Source organism: Petaurus breviceps, unplaced genomic scaffold, assembly GCF_028583685.1.
Source record: "Petaurus breviceps papuanus isolate PSGF00001 unplaced genomic scaffold, PetGlider_PUasm1.0 178, whole genome shotgun sequence".
Lineage (NCBI taxonomy): Eukaryota > Metazoa > Chordata > Mammalia > Diprotodontia > Petauridae > Petaurus > Petaurus breviceps.
The window spans coordinates 968,952-985,594 of record NW_027185777.1 but is presented as its reverse complement, the minus strand read 5'-3'; the positions used below and the strand labels follow the sequence as shown (position 1 = coordinate 985,594).

The 16,643-nt window shown below is 43.8% G+C and overlaps 1 protein-coding gene across 1 annotated transcript in view; it reads right to left on the bottom strand.

The window, feature by feature from the left end:
- CDK6 (cyclin dependent kinase 6) overlaps positions 1-15,453 on the bottom strand; it is a 279,656-nt gene extending 264,203 nt beyond the window's left edge. The window contains exon 1 of the mRNA XM_069086146.1: positions 15,124-15,453. Within this exon, the coding sequence (XP_068942247.1) occupies positions 15,124-15,356 (233 nt within the window). The 5' untranslated portion in view covers positions 15,357-15,453. The remainder of the gene's footprint in view (positions 1-15,123) is intronic.
- Positions 15,454-16,643: the final 1,190 nt, after the last annotated feature.

Below are 16,643 nucleotides of genomic sequence, written 5' to 3'. Positions count from 1 at the left end.
GGTGTGGAAGGACGTGCATCAATTCCCACTAGCTGGGTGACCTTGGGATTTAATTTAAAGTTCTCCGGGCCTCGGTTTCCTTATTGATAAAATGAGAGGCTTGGATCAAATGACCTCTAAGGTCTACATCTATAATCCTATGCTCTAAAGACTAATCTAAATTCAGAAAGCCTCACTGCTCTGACCACAGGGTGATGACTATTTTGGCTCTAACCACTCACAAATTCCATCAAATTCCAAGTTTCAAAGATGATGCAATCTGTGTCAGTGGAAGAAGGATGGATATTGACCAAAGTAATAGATCCTTGCAGTATTAGTGTATAAATTACCGTTATTACTTTGTGCAGATATCTTCTGGTATTCTAACTGCCAAGAACCATAGGCCAAGTCATCTTGTTGAAGACCTACTATCCTGTCTATAGTATAATCGATAGAATACACCCTTGAATCGGGCAGAAAATTTGAAATTCATTTATACTTTTAAGAACCATTCCTACATAGTTCAAGACATGTAATTCTAGCAAAATTGTTGCCATCTGTTACTTCTGGATTCTGCCCCCCTCTGTTCCCCTAAAGTTCCTCTCTAAAGGGTCCTCAATATGCATCAGATCAATAAATCTAATGGCCTTTCTTTTTAGTTCTCATTCCCCTTGACCTCTCTGAAAAATTTGACCCTGCTGACCACCCCCTTTTACGTAATACTTTCTTTTCTCTTGGTTTCTAAGATCCTATATTATCCTGGTTTTCTTCCTACCTCTCGAACACGGCTCTGTCCTCTTTCCCTGACTTATCATCTTCATGCTGTCCTTTGTACTCTTCTCTCTCCCACTTCTCTCCTCGGAAAATCTCCTTCATTAGCACAGCTTCAATGATGACCTCTAAGTAGATGGCAGGAAAATCTCTTATCTTCAACCTTGACCCCCATTTCCTCTGAAACTCCAAATATGATCATTTAGAAGTCCCACTGGCATCTCAGAATCCACACAGCTCAAATTTAGTTTATTTTCTTATCCCTTAAAAAACAACTCCTCTCTTGTACATTACAATTTCTGTTAATGATACCACTTATTTACCTGATCTGCCATGTTTAAAACCATGACTTTATTTCTGATCCTTATTTCTACCCAATCTCTCATATTCAATCATTTACCAAGTCCTTTTGATTCAACCTCTTGAATCCATCCCCTCCTTTTTTCTGTTGCCACCCCCATCTGGATAACTCCAATAATCTTCTATATTCACTCTCCGTCCCTGAGCCCCACCCCCAATCCATCCTTCATACCTCTCCCAGAATCATTTTCCTTATGGTCAGATCCAATCGTGGCACTTCTATGCACAAAAAGCCTGAGTCATTCTATATTTACCACCTACTAAAATGAAGTCTGTATGCCTGTCTAGTATTGGAGTCTCTCAAAAAATCTCCATCAAAACAGTGCCCTCGGGGCGGCCAGGTAGCACAGCCAGTAAGAGCACCGGCTCCAGTGTCAGGACGACCTGGGGATCAAATCAGGGCCCAGATACTTAGCACCACACCCAGAAACACCTGGCCGTGTAACCTTGAGCAAGTTACTTAACCCCGATTGCTTAAAAAAAAAAAAACAGTGCCCTCCCACCTTTCCAACCTTATTTCCTACCATTCCTGTCCATGTACACTCCAGCCAAAATGTCCCCTATGTATGTCTTGGCTTTTTTTTTAAATTTTGTGCCATTGCCCACATTATTACCAATTCTTGGAATAGCTAATGTGTCTTTAGCTTTTACTATGTGCCAGCCATTGTGCTAAGCACTTTACAACTGTTATTTCATTTGATTCTCACAACCACTGTTGAAGGTAGGTGCTATTATTATCCCCATTCTACAGATGAGGAAATGGAAGCCAAAAGAGTTAAGTTCTCACCACAGATCACCCAGTTAATGACTGAGGTGGGATCTAGCCCAGGTTTTCATGACTCCAAGTCCAAGACTATACCTATTATACTATTCTGTCTCTCAGCTAGATACCACATTTCACTCTTTAAAAAAGCAGGAATTCTTAAGCTGAGGCCTGTGCATTTTTTTTGATAACTGTATTTCAAGATAATTGAAATCTTATGTATTGTAAACTTATTATTTTTATGCATTTAAAAACATTATTCTGAGAAAGGATTCATAGGGTTCGGCAGACAGCCAAAGGACACCAAAAAAAAAAAATTTAAGAACCCCTGCTGGAGTCATTGAGTTTGGAACAATCCTACAAGATCAAGACTTCAATGAGAATGAGATGCCTGACATCAAAAAATAAAAACAAAAATATATACTTAAATCACCGAGCTATTTATGGAAATGACAGGCTATCCAATAACTCTGCATCTGAGAGATTTAGGTAAAGAATATTCAGCAAAGCCTCATTTCAGTCCTCTAGAGGTTTCTGACCCTGGATTCTCGATTCTTGAAGGCAGTAGAAGCCAACAAAATGCATGGTCCAGGAGGTTCACACTGAGCTGGAAAAGGCCCTGCCATGGGCCAGAAGAGACTGAGCAATTGCCTCACCAAGTTTGAACAGGCTCATTGCCAGAGGGCTGGCCACTGGAATGGACCACAGGGTTTAGGACAGAAAAAGCATCACAGAAATCAGCTAGGTCAACCCCCTCATTTTACAGATGAGGAAACCGAGGCCAAGAAAAAGAAGTGGGTTGCCCAAGGTCACATGAGTATTAAACAGAAAATCCAGGATTCAAACGAAGGTCTTCTGATGGCAAATCCATAGCACTTTCTTTCCTCTCTAGTACACTGAAGACTCCCTGTCTCAGTTCCTCATCTGTAAAATGAGCTGGAGAAGTAAATGGTAAACCACTCCAGTATCCTTGCCAAGAAAACTCCAAATGGGGTCACAAAGAGTGGGACACAACTGAAATGACTCAACAACAAGAAAATTCATGTAAAATGTTATACTATCCCTTTTGAAATCTTCTTCCTTCAAGACCCAAGTCACGTATCAACTCCTTCAGAAAACTTTATCTGATCACCCTGCTAGAAACAGGGACTGCTCTCTCTCCTTGAATTTCTCAGTGACTTTTCCTTTACCTTAGTGAGTCTAAGCTCCTGGAGGGCAGGGGCTTTCTTTTTCTTACTTATCTCCCCTGTGTTCAGCACAGCAACTGGCATATAGCAGATAATTAATAGATTTTCACCAAACTGAACTTCTACCAAAAGTTCCCTTACATCCCAGTCACTTGGGTCGAACCTGCATCCTCAAGGTTAGGATTTGTTCTGTGAAGTTTGGATTCACTCAAAAGGCTGCTCTTGGGGACCTAGAGAGCCACATGCTCTCCTGACTCCCCCATCTTGTACCACTCGTATTAGGGTCTGTTGTCCAAGCTAGTCCTTAAATCCCTAGATTCCTGAGTGTCTACACAGTGGGTGACAATGTTCTCCATGAGTTTCCTGTGGCTGAAGAACCAAAAAAATAGAAATAAGGATGTTGATATGATGACGGTGATGCTAGCTACTAGCATTTAGTGCCCTAGCTGGGCAGGGTGCCGAGCACCTTGCAAATTTAATGTCATTCGAACCTCATGTCAACTTTGGGAGTAGATGCTATTCTTATCCCCATTTAATAGTTGAGAAAAATGAGGTAAACAGAAGTAATTTACACATAGACATACAGCTATTAAGTGTCTGAGAAATTTGGTTACTTTTATTTTTTTTTAATATTGATAACTAGGGCAGCTAGGTGGCATGGTGAATAGAGCACCAGCCCTCGAATTAGGAGAACCTGAGTTCAAATTCGGCCTCAGCCACTCAACACTTACTAACCATGTAACCTTGGGCAAGTCACTTAACCCAATTGCCCTGCCTTCCCTCCTCCAAAAAGCAAAAAAAAACCAAGAAAACAAAAAAAATTACTAATAATCTGTTATTAGCAATTTGGCAAAAGATATTTCATGATACTGGCTAATATTCATGTGAAAGGGAATATTTCTCTATATTATCATAACCCTTATCAATAAGCCCCAATAAGCAATGGGAGGCCATAGCCCCTCAAATATACTGGCCAGTAGTTGGGGGGAAGATATTCTGGAAAACTCTGAGTAACTGAAAGAATATGGGCTATTTTCAGGACTGTGCCATGTATGAAATACCTAAATATGCTTTTAGTCCATTTGACTTAGATGAGAAACATTTGATTTCACACATTCCCCTGTGAGCAAAGAAAAGAGACTCAATATTATTTAGCTGGAGCTATTTATATCACAAATAATAAGAAATTAAGTTATGAAACAAATGCATTATAAAAAGGAATTATATGCTGTGATTGTAATCATTTTTATAGATAATATTTCAGCAAGGAATGCTCCCAGTTTTACACACAGGAATTTCCTGACGCTGCCATGTCATTTATTCCTGGCAAACCCTATTCTTTATCTACACATATTTCTTTTTCTCTTCCAAAACAGCCCGGCACTCACATTAATGCTGCGTCAGTATCTAACCAGTTTAACCTCTGTATATCATATTAAAAAATTCATTTCCTACTTAAGATGCCCAAGTCCGCTTACTTTGCATATCAATAAACCTGAATTTCCCGACAAAAAATACACAAAGATCAAAGACTGAGTTGTCAGGAGCCTTACAGGTCATTTATGCCAACCCCCTCATTTTCCAGATGAGCAAACTGAAGCTGGGGTCAGAACCAGGATATGAACCCGGTTTTCCTCAGGATTTTTCCCACTTAAAAAAAAAAATTCTTAAAGGCATGTTAAGGACATGACATTTGTGAAAAGGACATTTATTTATACAAAAACAACTTCCATCCTCCCCTCTGCATTTACTTATGACTTAAACAAAGAAGAGTACACCCATGTTTACACAAGAGTTTCCCACTTACTGACCACTTTCTCCTTGATCCCACAAAGAAATTCTAATAATTCTATGTTTATGATAGCAGAGGAAAAGGATGAAACTGCAATGTCAAAAATCCAGCATTATCAAATTCTTTTTGCAGGAACAAGGAAAGGGAGGAATACAACATTTGTCAAAATATTTACTAAATAGCCTTGATAATTAGAAATTTTTCAAGGAACACTCAGAGAACACAAGAACAGAAATACCTCTCACATACTGCGTGTGGAAAAACTGGAAAGGGGGGGTGGGTGGGTGGGGAGAATCAAATTCCTGTTTTAACTGGGACTTGTCCCAATGAGGGTGTTGGATAGCCACGGTTCAAACGTATCTACTTCTTAGGAAGGATTCACTGGCCATTAAGATCACCTAAATGAAGCTTCAGTCCTACAAAATATTACATGATCCCCTAGATTTCTTCGCACTGAGTGATGTTCGAGATTTCCCAGAGGGAAGCAGGGTTTCCTTCTATATTGATGTTGTTACATGATCTATCACTGAGTACTTTGAAGAAGACTGGAATTTCCCTCTATTCAATAATCACTGAACTGTCTGGGGCATTCCCCTTCCCTTTCTAACAGTAAGTGACTGAAAATTCTAATAATACAACCACATCTGCCCAAATGCTTAATCATTTCAAATGACAAAATCAGAGGCAGCAAGGTGGCACAGTGGTTAGAGCACCAAGGGACCGGGAGTCAGAAAATCCCAGTTCAAATCCAGACAGTGACTTATTAGTTGTGTGACCCTGGGAAGAGTCACTTAATTTCTCAGTTTCCTCATCTGTAAAATGGGGATAGTAATAGCACCTAGTTCACAGGCTGAGGATCTAATAAGTGAACACAAAGTGCTTTGCAAACTTGAAACATTATATATGTGCAAACTATTATTATTCTAATATTATTAATATTAATTATTCTAATATTATATGTAGATCCCACCACCATGGATTTGAGATCTTATGGATGTGAGCCTTGGTTTGGGTCCGTCCTCTGGGATTCCTCTCTGTTCTTTAACTCTACAACCATTTCTCTACCCATCAAATAGTTGCAGTGTGTGTGTGTGTGTGTGTGTGTGTATGTCTTTACATTCTATTTCCCCTGCTAACTAGTCTTAGGTGACTGACTCAAATCCTTTCAAGTCCTAAGGGAGGGCCATCCTTTTTTTCCCTCCATCTACCACTCTTCTCATTTCACCATGGGGAAAATGGATTAGTCCAGAAGAAATCATTCGTTCTGATGCTGTGCTGGACTTTTATAGATTCAGTCCCTTGTCTCTCCTATGTATGTATTACTCATACACCATCCTGTTACACAGCTCATCCCTCTCGAAGGGAAATTTCCAAAGAACTGAAGCTTCTTCCCCACCCCTTTTCTGCACTGGGGCTATGTCCCATCAGTATGGGCATTCCCGTCAGTGGTACAGAACACAACCCATCCTGGCAGACTCTTCTCCCTCCTCCCATAAATCCTGCTGGGGGAGGGGCGCTCACCTCATATACTGGGACCCTTCCTCTTTCTCCCCTGTCACGGTGGAGATAACACACACACACAGGCCACCCGATGGCTGTTGCTAGGTGGCTGCTTTATCTGGTTCTAATCGTAATATGCCTAACGTAAAATTAAAAGATTTATAAGAAAGCTGGAAAACAGCAGAGCCACCATATAGGCCTACTTGCCACAAATGAGCAAAGTAAGGCCCCCAGGAGTAGGTTTTGCCCAGTAATACTGGTTACTAGTGAGAGAACCAAGACTCCATTCCAGATCTTCATCAAGCAAATGACTCCCCACTAGCTTTCTCATTTCTGTTTCTATTTATTCTGTTTCAACTTTGATGAATATGAAATTCTTACAAGGACTGGATACTCTGTCAAACTGCTTTAAAATGGCAAAATATTCCATTTTAAAAAGATGAAAGTATGAAATTTTTTTTCAGTATTTTCATTTGAGGCAATTATGGTTAAAGTGACTTGCTCAGGGTCACACAGCTAGTAAGTAGCTGAATTTACACTAAAGTCCTCCTGACTCCAGGACTGCATGCAGAGGTGTGAATTTTTTTTTTTTTAAAGCAATTGGGGTTAAGTAACTTGCTCAAGGTTACACGGCCAAGTGTTTCTGGGTGAGTGCTAAGTGTCTTAGCCTGGATTGGATCCCCAGGTCATCCCGACACTGGGGCTGGTGTTCTTACTCACTGTGCTACCTGGCCGCCCCAAGAGGTGTGATTTTTTCCCAAGAGGTGTGATTTTTTAAAAAACATCATGAGATCTGTGGTTTGGACACTGTGTATGTGTGTTTTGTAACAAATGCTGCCTATTGAGAGTAAATTGGTTACAAATGAGGGGCTGTTAAGCCTGGCTAAAATGACAGCTGGGAGCTTTGAAATTCCCATGTGTGAAGTTAAGGAAAACTAATTTCTCCATTTGACCTCAAAGTAATCAGGTGGTTGTTGAATATTTAATATTTAAATGAACAGAGAACGGCAGCAGTCCCTTTAAAGCAAATTGCTTTTGTATAAATACATGTCTTTACTTTTCCATTTTGTAAGTGGAAAAAAGTCTTGGATTTGGAGTCAGGGAACAGCAGTATGACCACCTTGGGCCTACATGATCTCTTAAATTTAATATTTAGTATGAACAGAGGAAGATGGCAATGTGGTGGTGTCTAGCCGCTAGTCAGTCCACATATGGGGTAGAGTGTTTCATCTGGGGATGGATGTCTCTTCAGAAAGACTCTGAAAAGCTGGAGGATACCCTGAGGAAGGTGATCAGATGGCAAGTCCAGAAGCTGTATTCCATGAGGACTGGCTAAAGGAACTGGGACGCTCAGCCTGGGGAGAAGACTGAAGAGGTCCATGGTCCCTGTCCAAGCATCTGAAAAGCTGTCACATGGAACAGTGAAATGACCTGTTTTGCTTGGTTCCTAAGGGGAGGATGGAGAGCAGTGGGCAGAAGGGGTAGAGTGTGTCTCAATGTTCAATCAGATCCTTCCTTAAGTGGAATGGACTGCCTTGGGAAGCAATAGCTTACCCATCACTGAAGGTTCAGGCTGGATGAGGGGGCATGGAGGGAGGAGTCATTTGCAAGGTGGACAAGAGAATAAATGGAGTTCCTCCTGAGATTCTGTGGTCTAACCATGCAACATGTGATCTAATGTGCTAAGAAAGGAACTTCTCAATGGGGGGGAGGGCTTGTATCCTCCTTTCTCAAATTGCACATTGCCATCACACTTACCATCATCGTGACCTGGGTGTAAGGACAGCTACTGAAGACAAAAAAAAAAAGCATCAAAATTAAATCCAAAATTCTCCATAAGAATGCTTATAAACAAATTAATTTGTTTCTTGTGTCCCACAATTACACATCACCACCCTTACTTAAGGCTTCAAGCCTTGCCAGTTCTGAGTGGAACCCATAATTATGACTGCTGCTCGTCCTTCATTGTCGAAGAAGACCGTGACAGCAGGGAGGTGATGCAGTGACATGTAAATGAACTGGATTTAAAGTGAGGCAGGGCTGTGCAACTTCGCCAGCCTCACTTTCTCCTCCGGAGTCATCTGGGTCCAGTGACCAGATATGGATCAGGCCAACTGGAGATGGCCCAGGATACGGTGGGGGACCTTGGCCTTTTCAAGCTAAGGTCTTCAGGAGGTCTCCGTCTGATTGAGGTAGCACCCATTCAGTGATAAAGGCTTAATGAAAAATGAGACAAAAAATGGTCTTAAGAAAAAAAGATCTGGGAGGGGAAGACTCTCAGGGTTTCTTAACTGGAATGCAACAATGAAAAATGGATAGAGCACTGGCCTTGTAGTCAGGAAGACCTGAGTTCAAATCCTCTCTCTGAGGCTGTAAAATTCCATACCAGTTTTCCACCAGTACTAGTAAAAGGAAGTTTCTTCCTTACACATTCCCTCCACCAATGAAATCAGTCCAGGATCAAAATACACAACTCATGATTTGAAGGCATTTAAATGTGCCCGTGAGGCAGTGCAGTAGTAAGAGTCCACCAGAACTGGAATTAGAAGACTGGTTTCAAATTCTACTTGACATTCACTAAGTGAGGGAGCCCTAGGTACTGAACTGAGTCTGGAGTAAGGAGCTCAGTTCAAATTGGCCTCAGACACTTATCAGCTTCATGACCCTGGGCAAGTCATGTAACCTCTCCCTCAGTGTCCTCATTTGTAAAATAGAAATAAAAACTGCACCTACCTCCCAGGGTAGTTCTGAAAGTGCTTCTGCCTTAAGTGCTGGTGATTATTATTCTAGGTGGTCAAGTCATAACTTCTTCCCTCAGTTTCCTCATTTGTGAAATGGGGCTCTCCATACTTACTCTCCTTATCTTATAGGATCAAATGAGATAATAAATAAAGTGACAATCTTAAAGCACCCTCTGTAAATGCCAGGTATGGTGGTATTCATCTCCGAACTGTCATACTGATAATCTATAATCAGTCACAGCTGTCTCTTTGACTATTGTACAGGCATTTATTACAGTTTGGGTACATAAAGCAAGAATGAAAGAGTCCCTGCCCTGGAGAAGTTTTCATTCTATGGGAGGACAGAACATGTGTACATGTACTGGAAACAAAATATACGTAAGATGGCTACAAGTTAAATTTTTGGGGGGTGGGAAGTCACTAAGCAGAGGGGGGGTATGGTGTGTGTGTGTGAGTAAAGGTGGTGTATGAGCTGAGCTTCGAAGGAAACTAGGAATTTGGGGGAGTTAGAAATGAAGAGATTGGCTAGCTATAGACTGTGTAAAGGCACAGAGATCAGATTGGTCTCATTAATCAATCAAAAAAGTGAGCATTTATTAAGAACTTACTCTGTGCCAACCAGTGTGCCAGCAGCTGGGAATACAAATATAATTGAAGAAAAAAGGTAAATTTAGCCAGACCAAAGAGTGCACAATAGACAGTAACAGAGACTAAGGCTGGAAAGGTGGGTTGAGGCTGGTTTAAATGGCAAAGGAATTTGCATTTCTTCCCAGAATTGATAGGGAGCCCCTGTAGTTTATTGAGGAGGGGAATGACATGGACAGACCTCTGATTTAGGAAAATCACTCTTCAAGCTGTGAGAAAGATGGACTGGAAAGATGAAAGACTAGAGGCAGGGATACCAATTAGGAGGCTGCTGTAATAGGCCAAAGGAGAGGCAAAAAGGGCCTGAACTATGTGACAAAAATCAGGAGGTTTTCTGCACCAGGTTCTAGCAGTAACTACCCCTTGGGGGAATGAGGAGAAGTATAATCTTCCCTTGATCCCTTTCCTGGATGACTCCTATCCTTTGGTTCTAAAGCCCAGAACACCTAGTAAGGGCAAGCAATGCCCGAGGCTTCCAACAATGGACCCAAGGCAAGGCAAAGGGGGGGGGGGGGGAAGAAAAAACAAACAAACATTAACAAACCAAGAGAAAAAGAGTGAAAATAGAAAGGGAGTCAGGAAAAAGAAGACAGGTTAGGGAGTGATGGGATGCCATAAACAATTAGGCTGTCTGACCCTGAGACTCTTTTCTGAAAAACCGGATGCCAAATCCTGCAGTGCTGTTGTTGTTTTAATTCAGAAGTAGATAGATATCTTGCCAAATAAGGGATTTATGGGGAAATTTCTAACAGGCTCAAGGGTTGCACCTAATCTCCTTGTTTTTAATTGAGATGAATGTCCACCTGAAATTATACACAAGAGCATCCTGAGACTTGTCCTAGCACAGCCAGAATTACCTCAGTAAGGACCAACCCACCAATCCCAAGAGTCTATGGGATAGCTCAGAATAAATCCATCACCTGGTATTAGAAAAATAATTCTAGGTCCTTGTTGTCTGCCCCTTCCCTTTCCCCTTGTAGAATCAGTTCTCCATAGGAAGAATAGCACTTTACATCCTTGTAATTAATCATCTCAAAACAGGCCATGTTGGGGAGGCTAGGTGGCTCAGTGAATAAAGCACGGCACTGGAGTCAGGAGGACCTGGGTTTGGATTCCGCCTCAGACACTTAACACACACAAAAAAAAAACCTAGCCGAGTAACCTTGGGCAAGTTACTTAACCCCAACTGCTCTCCAAAAGGCAAAAAAAAAAAATTATATATATATATATAGGCCATGTGGATGACAGAAGATATCAAAGGAGGGCCACTAAGCATCTGTGGATGATAGAGGATATGAAAGGAAGACCACTGAGTATCTGCCCCCTGAGTTCAGCACGCTGCCCAGTAAAGAGTGAGAAGTTAGCAAATGAAAATGAACAAATGAATCATATTCTAAGGGGAATGTTTCTCCTTTAAAGTAGCACAGGATTATGGTCATTTTAGTCTTGGGGGGGGTAATAACTGGGATGAACTGTGTTCTAGAGACAACTCCCTCTTTATGTCCAAATCATATTCCGTTCAATTATTTCAACACAAATGAAAGAGAAAATAAGTATAGTAAACTAGGTTTTGGCAACTTTTTTTTTGTTAGAGGTAAGAAAAAACCCAGAAACCTGCAGCCTTTTAATAAAATCCCATCCTCTTATATATCCCCCCCCCTTGATTGACAGTTTTCTTCCTTACCTTCTCAAATACCACACCCTTTGCAATAGTTATACTAGATGGCATACTGTACAAAGGTATCCATCATTTCATTGGTCTATTTCTTTTTCCTTGCTGCACCCTTTAAACTAGACATATCCCCTCCCTGGCCTTCCTGCTATGACAAAACAGCCCACAGATCACGAAGGGTATAGGGAGATAAGCTGAAACTTCCCCATAAAGATTGTGCAGACACTTGGATTCCCAGGGTGAATATGGGATTTGGTATTTCAAAGGTCATTCTTGGGTCTCCCCTTTGATGACTCATCTTAAATTGTTTGAATTCTTACAGACATAGTTAGCGGTTCTTATTTACATAATATCATCCACAGATCCATAAACTGACCAGCAGGGAAAGTTGCTGAGGTAGCCATGGAGAAAACAACAGGGCCACCCCCTCCATCCCCCTTTCCCAAGCACTGCAACATCGATGAGCTACAGATTACTGCCAGTTGTGAATAGAAAAACCACAACCCTGTTCTGTGCCTTGGTTTTTTCATATGAAATCATGAATTTTTACCAAGAAAACAAGATGGTGGCATACTGATGTAATGTCAACCACATAATGTATGAAAACACCATTACCCTAACCCTCTCACACACATTTTCATTTTGATAGTTACTGAACTGACTCCTTCCCCCAAACCCCCATTTCACAGATGCACATGATCTCTTAAATGAACAGGACTGTGAAGGCCTGAATCATTTCTGCCTTGGTACCCCCCAGCATCTAGCAAAGGGCCAGTCCAGATGTATTTACTAAATGACTGTTGTGTTAAGTTGAACTGAATGGGAAAAGAGACGTTTTCAAGGACAATCACGCTTACAAAATTTAGGTTAGAATGAAACTTAAAAAAAAAAAAAAAAGAACAAATCCTGACATTGTTTATTCATTTTTAAACTGCAGAGACCAGGTTCTGGTCATCCTTGTGATTTTAGGAAAGAGCAGCATCAATAAATGAATTCAATTATTGAAGCAATGTTTCACCTTTTCATTATTATAGGGACACAACGTCTGCCTAAAAGGAAATTACCTTTTTTTTTTAGGGATTTTCATTAAGTTTTCCAAGAGTCTTTTGAGATGAAATTTCAGTGAGGGACCAGAGAGGTATTGGTATTTGTTCTTGGCCACAGGGTTTCACGTTTCTATGTTATAAGGGATTTGCTTTGAAAGATACTCATTTTACCTGGGAGGGATGCATTTTTTCCTTGGAAAGGCATTCAGAGCTATGAATTAACATTTCAGACACTCTTCAAAGTGACAGAGGGAGAAAGGATTTTCTGGTATTTGGACTGTGCTAACAGTAGACAGGGCTTTCAGGTGCGTAAAGTTCTGAATTTAAGTCTCCAGAGAAGATCAACGTGTTCTAGGACAGAGATCTAGCACTGGAAGGTGATCTGGTACAACCCTTTCATTTTGCAGATGAGTAAAGTGAGGGCTAATTAGGAAGTTCAAGTAATTTGAACAGGTGGTAGAACCAGGGTTCAAACTTACATGCTTGGACTCTTATTCTAGAATTCGCTTTACTACACAATATCAGGAAGCTAGGTAGTCAGGTGGATAGAGTGCCCTGGCCTGGAGTCAGGAAGACCTGAGCTCAAATCTAGCTTCAGACACTTACTGTGTGACCCTGGCCAGGTCATTTAACCCTGTTTGCCTCAGTTTCCTCTCCCTAAAATGAGCCAGAGAAGGACAAAGCAAACAACTCCAGTATCTTGGCCAAGAACCCACCAAAAGTTTGAGTCAAAACAAATAGCTTGAGGGTTAACTGAGTTATTAATTCAATTCAGACAAATAAGGATTCATTAAGCTGAAGAACAAGCCAGGTGCTAGAGACCCAAAGTTAGAAAATGGTTCAATTCCTGCCCTCAGGGAGCTTGCTTAGTAAAAAGAAAATGATCTGAATGCTCCAAGGAAACTAACATTTTTCTGGCAGGAACATGCAATTTTATAATTCAAGGTAGTATGGGATAGTGGGAGAGGAGAGATCCAGCCCAAGAGTTTAGGAAACATTTCAGCAGAGAAAATACAGTTCTGTGGTCAGGGAGAAGGAGGAGGTGTCTAGAAGGGCATTACAAAGGAGTGGACAAAGTACAGGATTTGGGTTCACATCCCAGCCCTGTGACCTTGGCAAGTCCCTTAAACTTTTGGGGGCCTGTTTCCACAACCCCACTAAGCTCTAAAACTAGGATTCTATGCTATGTCCAGTCCAACCCATTATCTGACCAGGAACCTTCCTAAACCTAGGACAAGTGGTTATCCAGACTTCGCTGGCTGACTTCAAGTAAGGGGCTGAAAGGGACTATCCTCCAAGGTGGCCCAACCCACAGCTGGAGAGCTAGCTCTAACTGATAGGAAATTTCCCCTTCCACAGACGGCTAGAATGCCCAAGGAGATATCTGCCTGGGTTTATCAACATATTGTCATCCACAGAGTTACCAGCTGAGAAATATGCTTAGGAAGCCTTGAAGACCTTAGGGAGACTTCCTCCTCATCCACACACAAAAACAGCAGTGCTGCAAGGGAAGTTATTTAGAATCTAGCATTCAATCTCCCCATAAAATTGGTCAGGGGAGCCTAGACTTGAGGATTCGAATTTATCATGAACAGGCTAGCAGAGCTGTAAATTAACTAACCAAAGTGGGTAATCACACTTCTGCTAAAAAAGTGACATACAAGGCACACACGCCCTTGAACAGTTCGAGCATCCCATCACTAATGTTACACCACACACGGAGAAAATGTGGGTATGACTAGCCAAGCCACTGGGCTGCTGAAAATTCTTGAAACCCTAAGCATTTTCTGCAAAACTACAGAGAACTTGCCAACGACTCAGCTCCACTAACGTTCTCATTTTTAATCTCTCCAAAATTCCCCACTGAGTGAAATAAAAACGTGAGGGTCCCCAGAGGGTTTCTTTGGTCAGGTCCCTAAGACAGCCCAAAGGGGCTGGCTCGAACAGTCCCGCTGGCAAGGCTGGGACAACGTCATTTGGGGCACCCCCCGGGCTGGGCAGGCAGGGCAACGAGCATTATTACTTATTAATGAGCCCCTGAAACATTCGTTCCTTACTTACTAGGTGCTGGGCATTGTGCTGAGGGTGCAAAGAAAGGCAAAAACAGGCCCTTCAAGGGGGGCTGCCCTCAAGGAGCTCACGAATGGGATGTGTAGCATAGGGGATAGTTATCTAGAATAGTTACAAGCTTCAAACACAACCAAGCAAGACTCCTTCCTCTAAGCCTCAGTTTCCCCATCTAGAAAATGGAGATGGACTGCTTGAGCGGTCTATCTCGTGGGGGTAGGGGGCGCTGCCCTGAAGCTCTGGGGTCAATTATCAGACAACAGCAAGCTACACCCACTGCAAAATTCCCTCTTCTAAGGCTCAGTTTCCCTATCTAGAAAATGTTGATATAAGTTTGAGTTTTGTCTTATATGGGATTCGTGAGGCATGCAGTTGGCCAAGGCGATTCACCCACCCGAGCCTCAGTTTCCCCACCTGTAAAATGGGGATCACAATGTTTGGGAGTACCTATCTTTCCCGGCAGCCCCACAAGGCCGGGGTGGGGGTCCCTGCCTGTCTGACCCAGCTCTCTCGGTCCGCGTGTCTCGGCCTGTCCCCGCGTCCTTTCCCGCCTCCGCGCGCGGCCCCCGCCGTCCCCTGGGCTGCCGGGCGCTCGCTCACCTGACCACGTTGGGGTGCTCGAAGGTCTCCAGGTGCCTCAACACCGCCACCTCGCGGATGGTGGAGAGCGGCATGCCCTCCTCCCCGGTTTGCACCCGCACGCGCTTGAGCGCCACGAAACGGCCTCCGTTCTTCAGGTCCCGGGCCTTGAACACCTTCCCGTAGGCGCCCTCGCCGATCTCGGCCACGCACTCGTACTGCTGGTCAGCCCGGCTCAGGCCGTCCTTGTCCATGCCGCCGCGGCCGGGACGCGGGGCCGGTGCTGCCCCGGGCGGAGGAGGACGAAGAGGAGGCGGTGGAGGACGCCGGGCGTGCTGCTGCTGCCGCCGCTGCCTCTGCTGCTGCTGCTGCCTCTGCTGCCGCCGCCGCCGCCGCCGCCGCCGCTACCGCAGCTGCCGGACGGACGCGGCGGCCGCCACCTCCTCCTCCCGCTGCTCCTCCTCCTCCGCTCTCCCTCTCGCACTCTGGGCTGCTGCTGCACACACTCCTCACCCTCACCCCCGCGCGTGCGCCCCCAGCCCCCACGCCTCTCGCTCCTGCTCCGGGCACGGGGGCTGCTCCCCACCCGCAACCCTGCTGCTGCTGCTGCTGCCGTCCAGATGACCACGGGGTCCCAGGGGAGCGCTCCTTAATCCCAAACCATTTCACCTAAAAGAAAGGAAAAAGGGGGGGGGAGAGAAGAAAGTGCCTTCAAGCATCTTGGGGTTGGGGGCAGCTCTCCCGGACCCCTCCCTAACCTCCTGCCCCCCACCCCCACCTTGCCCTTGAATCCTCCAGGGTTCCCCGGGCACTAGGTTGCGCTTAGGCGGATAAGGAAACAGCCCGTCTTTCTCTCCCTGCACGAGGTTGACCTGTATTTGTACCCGGGAGCTCCCCGGAGAAGTGGCTGGGGCCCCCGCGGGGAAGGAGGGAATCGTCTTGGACACAGCTTCTGCAAGGGGCGGGCGGAGGGCGCCGTGGGGATCCGATAGGAAGGGGGGAGTCTAGGGGCACTCTTCTCTCCTAATCTTCACCCTTATATTCTGGGCGACCCAAAAGCCTTTGTGGTTCTAAGCTATTAAGACTTAAAACTACTAAGACTACGGGGACACTAAATATAATTTCTGTGCATTTCCAAAAACCTTGCCTTGTCCCCAGGGAGTGGGATTTGCAAATCAGTCAAGTCAACCAGCATTTTATTAAGTACTTACTAAGTTTAAAATACTGTGCTAAACTTTTTTTGTGTGCAAGAAGTGCACCAGGAAAGGTGGGAGCACAGGAGTACTTGTGGGTAAAGATGTGGGAAGGACCCTGCAGGGCAAAACTGGGGGTGGGGGTGCAATAAAGTCTGGCTAAGGCTTATAGAAGGAATGCTTTTTTTTTTTTTTGCTAACAGGACTTACTTGGGGTACTCTCCACCATGCCCCATCTTTGAGGAGGGGGATGGGAAGACCGAGAGGGAGGATGGGAGCAATAGCATTCTTTCCTTTGACTGTGAGGACCTCCCTCCTAGAAGCAGCACTAGCGGACTCAAGTCTCTG